The following is an 18859-nucleotide window of genomic DNA, read 5'->3' as shown; positions in this document are numbered from 1 at the left end:
TAACAAGGGAATAAATATATATATATATATATATATATATATATATATATATAATTATTAGTTTTTTTTTTTTTTATTAGGACAAATGTCTCCTCTTCGGCTCTTCCTTCTACTTAGCCACTTAGGTTTATCTTTAGTGGTGTAATTACAAGGATTCTATCAATTAAATCAGTCTAACAACCCTGCAGTAAAAAAACATAGCTAACAACTAACGCTGCAGAATCTATTCCCAATTATTTCTATTCTAAGATATTTAACATATATACCAGACCCATGAAACCCAAAGAAAATCACAATCTCTCCCACTAGTGGTGCAGAATTTTTGAGCCACAGAATCTAATCACAAACCCTTCTTCTTCATATTAAAATCACATACACTACCTTTTGCTCTGATTCCAATCTTACCACAATCTTAAAGTGGTGTTTGATACAGACATATGAACACGTAAAAGGCAAGGGACAGATGTATTAAATTGCGACGGACCAAAAATACGAGTTTGGACTTTATATTCACAAGTGGGAATCAAAATTTTGGCTGCATTTGATTTATGAGCAAACATGTCGTTCCATACGCGTGAATGGTGGATCCCCCTTCACATTTCATGAAATCACCCAAACATTTCCATTTTTTCTTCTACAAAGTAAACTAATTATGGACTAATTAACTTAGGTTGGTTTATTAGCTATTATAAATTGTTAAATGGAATTCAAATTTACGGTGAATTAATTTTTAACTTGTTAGGCTAAGAAATATGGGAAAAAAAAAAACTATGAAGAGTCTTAATATTGGGAAAGTGTTTATTGTATGAATGTTATGGTGCTTAGTGCTTAGTCTTATTTACGAGTAGGAGTTCAGGTTTATTTTTTCATAACTTATAAAGCACAGATACTTCATTGAGTTAATGGATACGACATTAACCAACACTCGTCTGACATGCGTGTTCAACCGTATCTTAATAAAAAATAAATTTTTTTTCGAACATTTAAATACTATTATGTGTCAGTGTGTCCAATCTTATTCTTAACAGATATTCTTAAAACGAATTTAGATATAGTATATATTATTATTTATTAAAATAAAAAATATTTTAAATATTTGATATAATTAAAATAAGATATTAAAAATAATTAAAAAATTAATTTATATTTTAATATCAATAAAATATTAAAATATCATTATAATTTATTTAAAAAATACTTTATATTTTATATGTATGCGTGTTTCTGTATCTTATAAAATTTTAAAATTTACATGTCGTGTCCTGTCCCATATTCATGTCAGTGTCTGTGCATCATAGTTCATAACATAACCACGTTTGTCGAGAATTAATGGGAATAATCGGAAATAAAATTGTTGCTAGAACAATTTCTTCAGCGCTTTTATGCATAAAATATAAAAATAATTTATACAATCACCTTTTCAACTAGTATGATCTATTATTACTTGTGGAATATCTTTATCTAATTAGTCTTTTAATTTCTTCGTTTTTAAATAAGTGTCAGAGAGACAGTAACTATACAATGATCAAATTAGTCTCTTAATTTTTTAATTGATCAAGTTAGTCTCTTAATTTTAAAATGTCAATCAAGTTACTTACATAATTTTCTCATTTTTTTATATTAATAATAAAAAATTTAGTTGAAAAATACAAAAAATTTACTTGAATAACAATTTTGTTTTTAATAACAGCACATTTTTTTTTTAATTTGTGACATATGTTGTTAAAAAAATCTTTGAAAGCAGTGGATATAAGAAAAAAGAGAAGATTTGAAGAGAGAAGAAAAAAGTTGCATGTTTTGAAAGTCCCATGTAAGATAAAAACTCATCATGTGCAATTAACTTTACGTGAACTTAATAATTAAGAATCATTAGATAAAAATTTAGTCAAATCAATCAAATTATTTAATATATCTTAACTATTAATTTTACGTAAAGTTAACTGTACATGAATTTTCATTCACATGGAATCATGTGAAATGGAGCACCTGGGTGGGATTAATGGCAAAATCATGGCATGAAAAAAAAAGGGATTATTTGTGCACCTAATACTGCTGTGTAACAAATTAAATTGATCGATTTGACTGCGAAATAAGAGAGCAAACATCGATTTTGATTGAGGTTGATTTTTGTTCCAAGAATCATAGTATGATTTCAAATAATTTATTCGTATATATGATTTTGTGCATGCATCTTATCTATTCATTGTTATAAAAGATAGATAAAGCACAAATAACACAAATTAATAGTACAAATTCACAAAAAAAAAATTTCAAATAAAATAATTACAACTCAAAATTAAAAACCATGACCCAGACATTCTTTTTTCATTGTTAACAATTAACGTGCATTTATATCTTTGCATGTCCGTAGCCACCGTATATAGCTCACCGACACTGGAAATTGTTAAAGACATGTGTGATGCTCAAATAATGTTTTTTTTTTTTAAATAAGGCGAAACCTCATGTGCAGGCGATTTCACGTGAAGTTGATTGTTGAGAGCCGTTAGATGAAAATTTAGTCAAAATAATCAAATCATTTAACAACCTCCAGTTATCAACTTCACGTGAAATCGACTCCACGTGAGTTTCCATTAATGTGAATCACTAATCAATCTTTCATTCATATAAGAGTGTAGCCCATAGTATTGGACATGAAACAAGACAAACCATATACCACCATTTTTTCTTGTATAATTGTCTTTTGAGTAAACTATTAAAAATATTTTCGAAAGAATTAAATGCCGACAAAAGTGTCTTTAAAAAACCAAAACTATAAATCTTTTTAAAATATTTCAAAATATGATATAATAATTATATATATATTCTTAAAAAATATTTTAGAGATTAAATTTAATGTTATTTTTAGTAAGCATACTACTTATTAAAAAATTAAAATCTTTTTATTTTTTTAAATTTTATACACTAAGTGAATTTTGTGTATGGTAAAAAATATTAAAAAAAAAAAAGAAAAACGTGTCTAGAGATAAAATTTTGCTTATGTTTTTCATGTATTTTGTAAATAATTATTTAAATATTTCTATAAAAATTCGAATTAAATACATAAATCGTTTATCAAATATAAATTTTTTTATAATTTATAAAAATGTGGAGTTTTTTCACTTTTCTAAATCTTTTGGTAGAGACATTCCTCTTTTTATTTTGATCTTTTAAGAATAATTTTGTTAATTCGTAAATCTTTATTTCAAGATATTTTTAATAGTTTATCCAATTATTTTTAAAATTTAATTTTGATCACTGTCAGTATAAAATTGTTTTATATGTGCATCCAATCATATAATACTACATTAGCAAGAATAACTAACTTTTATATTGATCTCGTAAATAGTTATTTAAGAAAAAGATTATAATTGCACGACATTAGAGCGTTAATGTATCAAAATTAAATTCTTATTCTTATTTTGTGACCCAAATAAGCTGGACGCCTGGACATACACCACTGATTATAAAATGTAATAATTAAAAATATTCCGAATGCAACTTGTCTTTTAACTTGTTCATTCCTTAATTATTTTCTTTGTTATTCTAACTATTTGTATGTCTTTGGTTCCAGTACCTCTTTTGTTCATCTTCTGAAAGCAATCTTATCATCAACCATGTATACTACTCTGGTCTTCAGTCTTCATCAAGTCATTTCAAGCTGTTCCTTAGAATAAAAGGGTGTTAATTTAAATTCTTGTACCACTTTAAACGAGAGAATAATATAATGATCAACTATTAATATACTCAAACCCTTTGTAAAAAAAAAAAAAAAAAAAAAATTTTTTTTGACAGTATCATGAATAATTAAAATTTTTATGAATATAAAAAGTCATCAGTTACCACTATATTTTTATACTTGAAGCCATATTCTGATGATAAATATAATTAATTTATTTCAATTATATAAAATATTATTATATTATTTATAAAATTTAATTATAAATATAAATATGTAATTATTTTATATTTAACTATTTATCTTTAATTATATTATACTTAATTGATATGTTTAGTGTGTGCATGAAGTATGATTGTATATTTGTATTTATAATTACTACAAAAAGGTACTTTTGGCTTTAGCATATACATTCTAATTGCACATGTTAAAGAAACATATATAAAATGTGATATCTTATTATCATTCAAAATTATGTATATGCATGTGATTGCTTGAATTGAGAAAGACTAAACAAAGAAATTCAAGAATGACATATATGAGCTTGCTCAATCTTTCAATTTGACGTTTGTATATCTTTAATTTCTAGGTAAGAGTCTAAGATTCTCTGCGCCCGCGAAAAGAACTTAGCTTTCTTGTGAACTCAATATATATAGTACTTGAATCTCTCAACCCTAGAGGAGTTCCTTATCACATGCATGTATGTGAATGTGACCACACTATACATGGTAATTTCTATTGTATCTTCAACTTTTAAAGAATTTCCATACTTTAATTTAATTTAATTATAAGAATCAATAATAATTTGTACTATTCTATATATTTCGTTTTATAATAAAATGGGTTAATATTATTAAATATATAATTATTGGTTAATTCTATATAGGGTTGGAAGTGAGTCAAGTCAGTTCATGAGTCGGCTCAAGTTCGACTCGTTAATAGCTCGATAAGCTAAACTCGTGAGATGGTGAGCCAAACTTGAGCCTGGAATTGAGCTCATAAATTAAATTAGTCGAGCTTGAATTTAGATAAGCTCATCTCATTAACTCGTGATGAGCTGGCTCGATTATATATATACATATGAAATAGTAATATATAATTATATATATTAATGATCTTAATTATTTAAAATTTTATATTTATTTTTTATATATAATTTTGATGTAAGACATAAATAAATAATTTATAATTTATTAATAGATAAACAATATATAAAATTGATCTTTTTAAATATTTTTAAAATATTTTTAAAATATATAAGTTATAATTTATTAATATAAAATTATAGATGATGTTCTTATTATTTGAGCCAACTCGCTCGTGAGCTTTCAGTGAGACGAGTTTGAACTTTAGAAATATGTTCGATTGTTAATGAGTCGAGGTGTGAGCCAAGTTCAATTTTTGTGAGGCGAGTTTGAACTTGGTCTAACTCAACTAAGCTCGACTCACTTCCAACCCTAATTCTATATATTTCAAATTGAATATTTTATCTATCATTTATATTGGCGTATAGTAAAATTTTAAAACTATAATAAATACCAATTAATATTAGAATAAATATCTATAAATGTTGGAATTTTTCAGAATTTTTCTTTGGTGCACAAAAATAATATGATTCTAATTCATGAAGATTTAGAATTGAAGATACTGCTGCAGCCTGCAAGATTGAGGTAGCATGGCCACTGGTTATGAGAAAATCTAAAAGCTTTTAATTTCATGCACATGGCATTATGGAAATGGTCACTCCTGTGGTTGGACCTACCATGATTTACCAATAACCACTAACTCACTAAGAGTCACGGGCATCAAAATAATATAAATACTTCACTTGGCAACTTGACAATTTGACATATATATACATATATAATATAAAATATAATTTTTGGTCATTAATTAGTATATGCCTTTGTGCTGTTGAGTTGGACAACTTTACACTATGAAGTGCTAATGATTGATGTGCCTTGTATGAAGAACAAAAATTCTTGTGAACATATGATGAATAAAAGAACTCATTAATTTACATCCATAGTAAAGTTGATATATACCATCAAATTTGGAACACAATTAGTGGAATAGACTAAAGAATAGGATTTTTTGTCGACTCACATGTTTTTCTATTTTGTCTAACAATTAGATAAATTTGGATAGAGTGTGAGACCACATTGTACTTGACACTCTTAATAAATAATATGTTTTTTATCTTAATATATATCACATATGCTCACTGTTTTACATGATGATGATGATACGACTTTATTAATTAGCAAAATCCTACATGATTACAATATAATAATCAAGCGCACAAAGTTGTTAATTAGTTTATTATTGCTGGTACGAAGAAATAGAAAATGCAACCTTCGGAACAAAAAGAGAATGATGTTAGGAATTTAGGATAATGCTATTTAATTTACTGCACTCTTATCTTTATAAAATACACCTATTTCATGGACTATATATTACGATAACTAGAGTATATAAAAAATTAATTTTTTAAATTTAATATTTAAGTAATTCACGATTTTCATACAAATGCGCGTATGTTTATCTACATAATTGATTATCTTGTAAAAAAAATAAAATAAGTAATTTAAACCCTTAAATCTTGTATATATGTATGTCTAGTTGAAAATAAATCAAGAGTATACTTATCGGCTAAATAAACTAAATAAAGTAATTAATTAATTTTTTGAAATATTAATTAAAAATTTAGACCAAAGTTGAAGAAGAGTGAAACCCAAATGAAAGAAAAATATCTAAAGCCCACTAGTATAACTTAGTGAATTAGCATCCACAAAAAGATGAAAAAAATAAAATAAAATAAAATAGTAATAACTTTGTCTCTATATTGATCAATTCAGAAGCATACAAAAAAAATCCAACTGGAAAAACATCACCACTCACACTCAATCATATTTCCATGTGATGATACATTCTCACACACAATTCTTTTGCCTTTATAAATTGGTAGTATTCATACCACACTTAATTAAATTATACATATTTTCCTAAGTATTTTCTTTTGCTATAGCCATGGCTTTAAACACTACCAAGCTTTTTGCCACAATTCTTGTTGTGTCACTCCTTTCAACACCTTTATTAACCAATGCATGTGGATCATGCAAGGCACCAACTCCGCCGCCGCCACCAAAAGCGAAATGCCCCAAAGACACATTGAAATTAGGGGTTTGTGCTGATGTCTTAGGTCTTGTTAACGTTATTGTTGGTTCCCCTGCTTCAAGCAAGTGTTGTGCATTGCTTGAAGGCTTGGTTGATTTGGAAGCAGCACTTTGTTTGTGCACCGCTATTAAAGCCAATGTTCTTGGCATCAACTTAGATATCCCTCTCACTCTCAGCTTGCTCCTCAGTGCTTGTCAAAAATCACTTCCTCCTGGCTTCCAGTGTTGAGATACGAGTTGAAAACTCACGTGCAGTTATCTTCGTGCGAAACTACTAGTTGAGAACTGCATGTGAATGTTCACTGAGATATAATATTATAATTTGAGTAATTATTTTAATTTCTGTGCACTTTATTTTGTTGAACTTTTTTATATTGTCGTTTAATTAGGTGGTGCTATCATATAAATGAAATTAGGTTTTCTTTTTGACAAATATTCATTTTCTTTGACCGGTCTTGAATTTTTGGTTTGATTAGTGCATGTACATCCACTATCTCCATAAAAAAGAATTCGTTATTTTTTATTTATATGATGGCACCCTATTAAATAGCAATATAAAAAATTTCACTTTGATAAATGTATAGAAGTTAAATCTTGTTAGTTTCTCAATTAATTTTTCTTTTAAATTGTAGTGCTTGTTTTTGTTTATGTTTGGATAATGTGTGGAAAATCCATGTACTGTGCTTGACATGTTTTCTTAATTATTGTAATAATCAAGCAAGCATGTTTGCTTCAGTTAGCAACCTTAGTTTTTTTTTTTTTTCTATTTTCTCTGATAAAATCAGGGAAATTTTATTTTATATTATGATTGTGTATCATACTTAATTTGTGAAATGTATGGAATTTATTCGTACTTGTTTTTGTCTAGAGAGAAAGAGAAGAAGCATTGATTATTTAGTACATGGATTATTAAATTTGTTGTATTATTATGTTTATATTAAATTTTACAAGATTCCAAGTCAATCTTAAAATTGTGAGTAGAACTCTGTTGTGTATTCTTTCAATGAAGTGTACGTCCATGTTTATTTACTTCCAAATATAGACATAGAATTAGAAAAGAAATATTTCTAATCATTTAGTGTGATATTTATTTTTTTTAAATAAATAAATAATTTATTTCTCAAAAAGTTTAATTCATTCCCCTAAAAATATAGAAATATTTTTCAAGGATTGCATTCTTGTATTTCTTGTTGACACCTTCCAATATCATCATTAGTTAATTTGGAGAATGCGTCCAAATTAAAATATAAACAATTATATTTTAAGTTTTATTGAAATGATTATCTATATATATATATATATATATATATATATATTTCACTCGTTTGTAATTAGTATTTCATTACGTCATTTATTTATGTAGTTAGGAGTTATTGATTCCAATAATAGATGGGGTAATGTTAGGAAGATAAAAAAACAGCCAGAACTTGCTTTATTTAGCATTTATTAATTATTGTTATAATTAATAAATGTTAAATAAAGCAAGTTATGACTGTTTTTGACTGATTTTTTTTTGTTACCAAACATTTTCAATATAATTTTGACGTGCGGACAGAAGATTATTCTCGCGATGTATTATTTATTCTTTTAAAAACCATCTAATTTAGTTACAAATATATCTTTTAAAAATTTAGATTTTTTTATTAAAAATAAATGTTAAATTGAAGTTTTATAGGTGATAAATCATTTTTATATAACTTAATATTAATTTAAAATTTATTAATACATTATATATATCGAAACATAATAATTACCTTTAAAATATATATAAAAAACCTATTTGATCGGGTTTTTAATGATGCCAATTATTATTTATATCGAAATTTAGCACAAATATTCTATATGTGATACCAGACATATATATGCATTATCTTGCTCCTCTTCAATATATATATACCTATGTAGATCATTTAAAATTCTCGTATTAATTACATTCTGAAAATATTTTTCCAAATCTAAATATGAGAAAAAAGAATGGACTACTTTCTGGCTTTATTTTTATTACTTACTATCTTCTCACAATGCATAAAAGTCAAAACTGTCCTTTTCATGGCTACACAAGAAAACAAAGAACATTTTTGTGTTACAAAATGGAGCTTCAAACTACTCCACAAATGTTTTTTTACCGTTGTACTAGCGAAAACGACCAGCATTTTTAAATACATTGGTAAATATCTACCAAAAATAAAAAATAAAAATATGGATAAAAGTATAAGAATGTTAGTTTTTGGATAACAAACCTTTTTAGTCGATATTGGGATATAGACTCATTTAAGTTTACTATTCTTAAATTTATTTAATATATTGTTTATTTTAACACCAAATCTATCTTAATTTCGACCATTAGATTGAGTTCTTTATCTATTTAAACATCTGGTTACTTCTAAATTTGCAGAACTCTAAGAGTGTAAGCCAACATTATTAATTTTAGAATAAATTAAAGTAGCAGTTTGATCTGAAAAAAATACAAGTGATATATATGTTCCTTATTGTTATTACCAAATTTTAATTCAGTTTCTAACATTAAAATTTTGACACGAATAGTTAACAAGTAAGTGATATGAATATTATAACGTTATTATTAGTTAAGTCATCTATTCTTTTGTATGTTAGAGAAATGTAATCAAAACCTATTTATAACACTTTTTTTTTTATTTGCTTCTTTTAAAAAATTCTAAATCCTAACAATCAATCATAAACGTTCTATAAAAAAAAGTTTTACAATGGTGATAGCTAGTGGGTTAATTATATTTCCAAACCGAAATAAAATATTATGGTTCTTCAATATGTGAATTGTTCGTGTCAAATGTAATAATGGACTTACTTATATTAAACCCATTTGAAATTTTTGAAATTGAAATAAAATATTTAAAATTTTTAAAATTAAAATAAAATATTTAAAAGATTAGAAAACAAATTAAGATTTAGTCCAAACGTTGAGAATCAAAATAATATTTATTCTAATAATTTTTAAAATGTGATATTAATTTAATCTTAAAAAACACATGCATATGACATTTTATGAAATGGTAATTAAAAAATTATGTTATTAATATAATTTGAAAAAAACATATAATATCAAGTCATTAGTTTTATTTTAAATAGTAAAATACATTTAACATTGATCATATAATAGATATTTGTAAAAATCATCTAATTTCATCTTTTCTTTTTGCTAACTTCTTTAATATATCACGTTATATTATTCCAGAGGATGCTACAAAAAATTGCATCACCCCAAAAATTATAACATTTGGTATGATAAGTCAAAAATTATAACATTTGGTATGATAAGTCAATGATTAATTCACTACAAATCTGAGTTTTATTTAAAGATTTATTACTAGTTAATGAATTGTGTTGCATGCATATATAAAATAGGATTCAAACCCTAAATACTTATTTAAATAGACTATTGAACTAACCACTAAACTAATCTAACTTAATTTTTTTTAAACTATATATTAAGTAGTACTAATATATCAATAGTATTTAGCAACAAAAAGATGCATGATATATATATGCCCTGTGAATCCAAATTTTATAATGATAAAATTTATAAATGTTAAAAAATCAGTAGAATTTATTATTTTTGGTAAATAGTTAGTCATTAATATTTAAAAATATAGGCTAAAAATATATTATTAGATTACTAAACTAAAAAATTAACTTGGATTAGTCGAGTGATTTGTTCACTTGTCCGCTTAAACAAGTGTTGAGAATTTGAATCCGTCTTATGCATACAAGTGCAACAACCTATTAGTCACTGACTAATAGAACTTAGGTTCACAATAAATTAATTATTAGTCGGTCAAATATTAGTTAAAAATTTGAAATTTTGCTGGCTCTTTGAATTTTTCTCTTTTATAATAAGTTATACTAATAGGCTAAATAAATTAAACAAAACTCAGTAAGTAAATTTGTAATACTAAAAACTTAGACCAAAGTTGAAGAAGAGTGAAAATCAAATCAAAGAAAAATATCTAAAGGCCACTAGTATAACTTAGTGAATTAACATCCACAGAAGATTTAAAACAAAACAAAATAATAAATAAATAAATAAACAATAGCTCTCATTCCATTGATCAATTCAGAAGCATACAAAAGAAATCCAGCTGGAAAAACAACACCAATCACTCAATCAGATTTCCATGTGATGATGCATCCTCACAAATTTTTTTTTTGCTTTTATAAATTGGTAGTATGTACCACCCTATTTATCAACTTCATAACACACTAATTTGTTATTACATCATACCTTTTTTAATATATTTTCCTAAGCATTTTCTTTTTGCTATAAGCCATGGCTTTCAACACCATCAGCAAGCTTTCTGCCACAATTCTTGTGCTGTCTCTCCTTTCAACACCTTTATTGACCAATGCATGTGGATCATGCACGCCACCACCAAAACCATGCCCAACTCCGACACCACCACCACCACCACCACAAGAGAAATGCCCCAAAGACACATTGAAACTAGGGGTTTGTGCTGATGTCTTAGGACTTGGTAACGTTGTTGTTGGTTCTCCAGTTTCAAGCAAATGTTGTGCATTACTTGAAGGCTTGGTTGATTTGGAAGCAGCACTTTGTTTGTGCACTGCTATTAAGGCCAATGTTCTTGGCAACAACTTAGATGTCCCTGTTGCTCTAAGCTGGATCCTTAGTGCTTGTCAAAAGTCAATTCCTCCTGGCTTCCAATGTTAACATAAAATGTTATAATTCAAGTAAGGAGAAACTCGCATGCAGTTGTCTTCATGTATGTGAAGTTGATAATAGAAAACTGTTAGATAATAATTTAGTTAAATCTGTTAAATTATATCTAACAGTTTTTAACTATTATATTCACATGAAGACAACTGCACACGCGAGTCTTTACCTTTAAGTAATTAGTCAAATTTCTATGCAATTTATTTTGTCGAGCTTTGTTATATTGTCGTTTAATACGGTGTTGTCATATAAATAAAACTAGATTTTCTTTGACCAATCATAAATTTTTTTGTTAGAAGAGTACATCCATTGACTCTAAAAAAGAATACATTATTTTTATTTATATGACGACACCTGATTAAATAGCAAAATATAAAAGTTTGACACTATTATATGTATAGAAATTAAACCTTTTTCAAGTTTATTGTGTTAGTTCATCCATTTTATTTAATTGTTAATGTTTTTGTCCATTACAGTGCTTGTTTTGCTTGTGTTTGGGTAATGTATGCGTAGGGAATGCATGTATGGCCAGTGACATGTTTCCTTACTTATTGTAAATTTGTAATAATTAGGCAAGCCTGTTTGCCTCGGTTAGCAACCTTAATTATTGTTGTTTTTCTCTATTTTTCCTAATAAAATTAGGGAGTTTTGTTGTAAAAGATGATTGTGTATCATAATTTAATTTGTGAAATGCATGGAATGTATTGTACTTTAATTTTCCGCCAAAAGAGAGAAGAAGTAGTGATTTAGTACATGCATGATGATTAAATTTCTTATGCAGTTATACATAATGAAGTGTAAGTAAGTGCATATTATGTACTTCATATATATATATATATATATCAAAAATACTATTTGTACATCAAAATTAATCACTAATGTATTTGTGTATAAATATATATATTATTTAATTTATTTTTAATATATATTTATATTTTAATATTTACCTTATATTAATAGCTGATTTTAGTGTATACTTAACATAGTTATATATATATAAACTTGAGTTGGTGATTAATTTTGTGTAGTCTTGAGACTTGTGGTCACTACTTTTAGGCCTTTGTGAGTTAACATTCATTAAAAAAAGAAAGGCCTTAAATTTTCTAAACTTTTATATGCATAAAAATGAAAGGTCCATAACAATATACTATTAAGTGAATTTTAATATGTTTACACTAATTTTTTTGAGTACTTTTGGTGTAAATATTAATCCAAAATAATTCACTCCAAAAATATTAATATATTTTTTTACCTTAAGCATTATATTTCATACTAATTTTATATATATTATAATTTATATATCTTTTCCAGCATTGTCATATCTAATCTTTTTGATGTAAAAAACTAAAAATACATTCTTTTTAAACAACAAAATGATACATAAAGCTTCGGGCTGAATTTATTTTTTATTTTTTGTTTTTGGACTGAATTGAATTTTTAAGGCAGCTGTTGACCAGAAAGATAGTTGGGCCAGGTCACAAACACTAGCCCTTTATTTAAATAAGCCTTAAGACGCCGTGCCAAAAACGGAAAAAAAAGGCTTCAGGGCTCAAGCCGAACATAAAACGAAGCCTATTAATATTTTTACTAATTTGAGTTAGTGGAATAATTAACTTATTCATCCGTAAGTGTCATTGAGTACGTTAACTAGCTATAACTCAAATGATATTTATTTGTGTGTTTGGATTATAGTTTATAAATGGGAGTTTGTATAAAAATGATTTTGCAAATTTGATTTTGATGAAAAGTAAGTTTGCGTTAACGTGATTTATGTTTGACAATCTTTATATCAAAATAGATTATCATAGAATAAATGTTGTTTGGATTACACTACTCAAAATTACATTTAGATAAAAAATTACTAAAATAAACATTAACTTAAATTATTTTTGTATATTATCTTACCATTTTAATTTAGATATTTGAATAGATTTTATTAATTAGTATTTACATACTAAAATAAAAATAACATAAAAATTGGCAAAATATATTTTTAATTAAAATTAACAAAATATAAATTTTAGAGAGTACTAAAAATAATAAAAAATTAAATATTCACCCGACACAGTAATTGAAATAAATTAAACAAATTTTGATGATGTTTTTTATATAGTATATTTTTAGTACTCTTATAGTACTCTTTTTTAGTATGCTATAATTTTTTATTATTATTATTATTTACGATTAATTTTTTGTTTAATTTATTTTACCTAATGGAATCAATAAATTATATTATAAAAGTAAAAATAATAAATAATACAAAAAAAATTTGATATAGATAGAAATAATAAGAATTCTATGAATAATACAATAATATGCATAAAGAATAAAATTGATAAAAAGTAAATAAAGGTTGAGTGATGGTGGCTAAAAGTGGGACGTATGGAAGAGAAACAACTTTCCACCGCACACAGCCTTCTTTACCTCACCACCCTTTTCACCCTCCTCCTCTTCCCCGCCGCTGCAACCACTGCCACCGACGCTAACTTTCTCCGATTTCTCATCCTCCTCCAAAGCAACCCAACCCAAAATAACTCGTCTCTCCTACCACTAAAATGCTACTTAAAAATTACTTTTAGATAAAAAATTATTAAAATAATTAAAAATTAAAAATAAAAAATTTTATATACAAATTTTAGATATATTTTTAATTAAAACTAACAAAATATAAATTTTAGGGAGTACTAAAAATAATAAATTTTAGATAAAAAATTATCTAAATAGCATATAAAAATTAGCAAAATATATTTTTAATTAAAACTAACAAAATATAAATTTTAGGGAGTACTAAAAATAATAAAAAATTAAATATTCACCTGGCACAGTAATTAAAATAAATTAAACAAATTTTGATGATGTTTTTTATATAGTATATTTTTAGTACTCTTACAGTACTCTTTTTTAGTATGCTATAATTTTTTATTATTATTATTATTTACGATTAATTTTTTGTTTAATTTATTTTATCTAATGGAATCAATAAATTATATTATAAAAGTAAAAATAATAAATAATACAAAAAAAATTTTGATATAGATAGAAATAATAAGAATTCTATGAATAATACAATAATATGCATAAAGAATAAAATTGATAAAAAGTAAATAAAGGTCGAGTGATGGTGGCTAAAAGTGGCACGTATGGAAGAGAAACAACTTTTCACCGCAAACAGCCTTCTTTACCTCACCACCCTTTTCACCCTCCTCCTCTTCCCCGCCGCTGCAACCACTGCCACCGACGCTAACTTTCTCCAATTTCTCATCCTCCTCCAAAGCAACCCAACCCAAAATAACTCGTCTCTCCTACCACTAAAATGCTACTTAAAAATTACTTTTAGATAAAAAATTACTAAAATAATTAAAAATTAAAAATAAAAAATTTTATATACAAATTTTAGATATATTTTTAATTAAAACTAACAAAATATAAATTTTAGGGAGTACTAAAAATAATAAATTTTAGATAAAAAATTATCTAAATAGCATATAAAAATTGGCAAAATATATTTTTAATTAAAACTAACAAAATATAAATTTTAGGGAGTACTAAAAATAATAAAAAATTAAATATTCACCTGGCACAGTAATTAAAATAAATTAAACAAATTTTGATGATGTTTTTTATATAGTATATTTTTAGTACTCTTAGTACTCCTTTTTAGTATGCTATAATTTTTTATTATTATTATTATTTACGATTAATTTTTTGTTTAATTTATTTTACCTAATAGAATCAATAAATCATATTATAAAAGTAAAAATAATAAATAATACAAAAAGAGAGTTCATATAGCCAGAAATAATAAGAATTCTATAAATAATACAATAATATGCATAAAGGATAAAGATGGTAAAAAGTAAATAAAGATTGAGTGATAGTGGCTAAGAGCACCTACAATGGTGAGTTCCTCTTTCACTTTTTTCTGACACATAGGAACTCTAATCATTGGAGGAGAGAAGGAATGAGTTCCCGCACGGGTCTCAAGGTGAGGGAGTCCCTCTAAACAGGGACTCAAGTTAACCAATAATAATTTGCCATTTGGCAAATTATTTTAAAAAATAATAATATAAAATCTGAAATAATTAAATAATTATATTAAATAATGAATTAATAATTAAATTATTAATAATTATAATAAAAATTATATTAAATAATTATATTTTTATTTAATTAATAATTTATATTAATTATTTAAAAAATAATTAATTAGATTAAATAATTAAATTTTTATTTAATTAATGATTTATATTAATTATTTATATCATAATTAATATTGAATATTATTTATATTATTATATTAAATTATAATTAATTAAATTTACTTACATTAAAAAATAAATTTAATTTTTACACCTTACAAAATAATTCTTAGTTGAGTTAGTTATTTTTATTTTTAAAATTTAAAATGCTAACGATATTATTAAAATTAGCAATTGTAAACACAAAACTATAAATTAGTATAATCTCGAATTATATATTGTGAGTTATTATTATATATGAATTTATTTAATATTAATATCTTTTAATAGTGAATTATTTTTAAATTTATAAATTTAAATAATATTATTAAAAAAATCAATTACATTAATTTTAAGTATTTTAATTAATTAATTAAGTGAGACCACAACAGGGACTAAAGTTAGTTCCTCATAATGGAGAAGAGAGAGATGTTTTGAGTTCCTATTTACCGTTTATGACGCAAAAGCTGATGTGGAGTTACTTTTTATGACAGGTGGACCATAAATAGGAACTGAGATGAGTTCCCTACTGAAGATGGTCTAAAAGCCCGTTGATGAAACGCAGAATCTCAAAATTGTTGCTTCCTATAAACGTGATTTTGAATGCAAAATCATTTATGCGTTTATGGAAAAAAAATTTGCCAAACTAAAAATTGAAACTTTCAAGAAATTTAAATGTGCTTCTTCTTTTCCAACGCATTTGCCAACCATCTTGAAAGTCGCACACATGGAAGAGAAACAACTTCCCACCGCACGCAACCTTCTTTACCTCATCACGATTTTCACCCTCCTCCTCCTTCCCGCCGCCGCAACCACTGCCACGGACGCTAACTTCCTCCGATTTCTCATCTTCCTCCAAAGTGACCCAACCCAAAATAACTCGTTTCTCCTACCACTAAATGTGTGTTTGGATTTCAGTTTGCAAATGTGAGTAATTGATTTTATAAAATTGATTTTGATGAAAAGTAAGTTTGGGTTAACGTGATTTATGTTTGGCAATATTTATATCAAAATTGATGATAGCAAAATAAATGTTGTTTGGATTATACTACTCAAAATCACTTTTAGATGAAAAATTACTAAAAGAGACATCAATTTAATTTTTTTTTATATACATGTAAAAACAGAACCTAACAAAAATAATATAAATAAATAAATACAATAAAAAATATGAAAGAGAGTACTATAAATTTTATAATGTTAAACAAAAAAAATATTCTATAATTTTTCTAATATTACCCGTACTCTTTAATTTAGTATTATTTTGGATTATAAATTTTCATTATTTATGGATCTATTGTTACTTATAATTAATTTTTTATTTATTTTATTCTTTCTTATAGGATCATAGTTTATATTATACAAAATTTTGATAATAAATGTAGTATATAATAATTACAATTACAAATTTTACAAAGTCAAAATAAAAAATAAAGAAAATTAATATAAAACAAAGATAGAGTACATCAAAGAATAGAAAAAAATGATACAGATAAAAAATAATAAAAATTTCATACAACCAACAACATATATCATATGAACAAAAAATACAATAAAAATTAAATAAAATTCATATGAATAAAATAAATAAAAAAATTTCATACACAACATAAATACAATGTAGTAAAAGATAGAAAAAAAGAATTCATATGAATAAAAAATAATAAAAAAATCATAAAAATTAATAAAATACCTGAAAAATTATAGCACTACAAAAAATAAAAAAAATAACAATATTTGTCATATGAATAAAAGAAATACAATAAAATAAATAAAAAATCATATAAACTAAGTCAAACAAAAATAAAAAAAATTCATAAAAAATATACATATAAAAAATAATATAGGAAATGATAAAAAAAACTCATATAAAAACATAACATCAGAAATCGTAACACTAAAAATTAAAATATGAAAATGAGTACTAAAAATAATAAAAAAAATTAAAATATTCAATTTACTAGTAATTGAAACAAATCTAAACCATTTTGATAAAAAAAAATGGAAGGAAGAACTATGAAAAAGTAAAAAGAACTATAGAGAACTACTGTGAAGTTTATAGTTATTGGTATCCTTTTTATAGAAGAAAATGAAGAGTAAGGTTGGTAAAAAAGAAAAAAAATTTTCACCTAATTTTCTAAAGGTAATCAGCAGCTATGAACGTAAAATACAGAAGCTACAAATTTTAGCTTCTTCTCAACGTGGGTTCAGAGGCAGAATCGTTTCTGCTTTTAGAAAGAAAAAAAATTACCAAACATAAAAGTGAAACTTTCAAAAAGCTCAAACGCACTTCTTTCTTCACCAACACCTTTGCCAAACACACCTGATCCGTCACCTTATAACTCAGTCTTTATTATGCATTATGAGTTATAACTCGGCGTTAACTATCATTCATTCTTTTGCTTGTAACTGACACCTTCATTACCGACTTAATGACCATCATTTCTATCTTAATGACCAAACGGTCATAACATCAATTCTATTCATCAATTCTATGCCTATAAAAGGAACCTTCTATATCTAATATCGGAGGGCAACATGATAAGTTCTATATCATGTCTTACATTCTATATTCATAGAATTATTACACACAACACATGATAACTTATATTTCATGTCTTACATTCTATATTCATAGAATTATTATATTCTATATTCATAGAATTATTATATACCTCTTAAACACTTACTGACTTGAGCGTTGCCAATAAGATTTAACCATGTCGCTTATTCTTTTGACGATTTCCATTTTTTCTTTTGGGTTATTCATTTGTTTGGGTTTCATTTCATTCTTTGACTGCTCCCCCCAAAAACGGGAAAAGACTTTTAGGAAATTGCCGGGGGTTGGTCCGGAAAGGTAGATCGTAGATTGCCGGGTATGAATTAGATTCTAAGTCGGAGAATGCCAATGAAGAGGGCCTTCTTACAGAATATGCTGTTTTGAAAGTTGGCCCGGTTACGTTACTTGAGGTCTCCTCCGCCATAGGTAGGGATTTGAACAGCTTAAGAGACTCTATTTCTCTAAAAGAAGCGTGTGGTAATGCTTCGGAGTATCTTTTGC

General features: G+C 25.5%; 2 protein-coding genes across 2 annotated transcripts; both read left to right on the top strand.

Moving 5' to 3' along the window:
- Positions 1-6706: 6706 nt before the first annotated feature.
- On the top strand, positions 6707-7081 carry LOC112755728 (14 kDa proline-rich protein DC2.15). The gene has a single exon (XM_025804004.3). The coding sequence runs from the start codon at positions 6707-6709 to the stop codon at positions 7079-7081; it is 375 nt and encodes a 124-aa protein (XP_025659789.1).
- Positions 7082-11155: 4074 nt separating this feature from the next.
- On the top strand, positions 11156-11557 carry LOC112755727 (putative lipid-binding protein At4g00165). The gene has a single exon (XM_072198350.1). The coding sequence runs from the start codon at positions 11156-11158 to the stop codon at positions 11555-11557; it is 402 nt and encodes a 133-aa protein (XP_072054451.1).
- Positions 11558-18859: the final 7302 nt, after the last annotated feature.

The sequence above is a fragment of the Arachis hypogaea genome, chromosome 6 (genome assembly GCF_003086295.3).
Source record: "Arachis hypogaea cultivar Tifrunner chromosome 6, arahy.Tifrunner.gnm2.J5K5, whole genome shotgun sequence".
Classification (NCBI taxonomy): Eukaryota; Viridiplantae; Streptophyta; class Magnoliopsida; order Fabales; family Fabaceae; genus Arachis; species Arachis hypogaea.
This window is presented reverse-complemented; position numbering and strand designations above follow the sequence as displayed.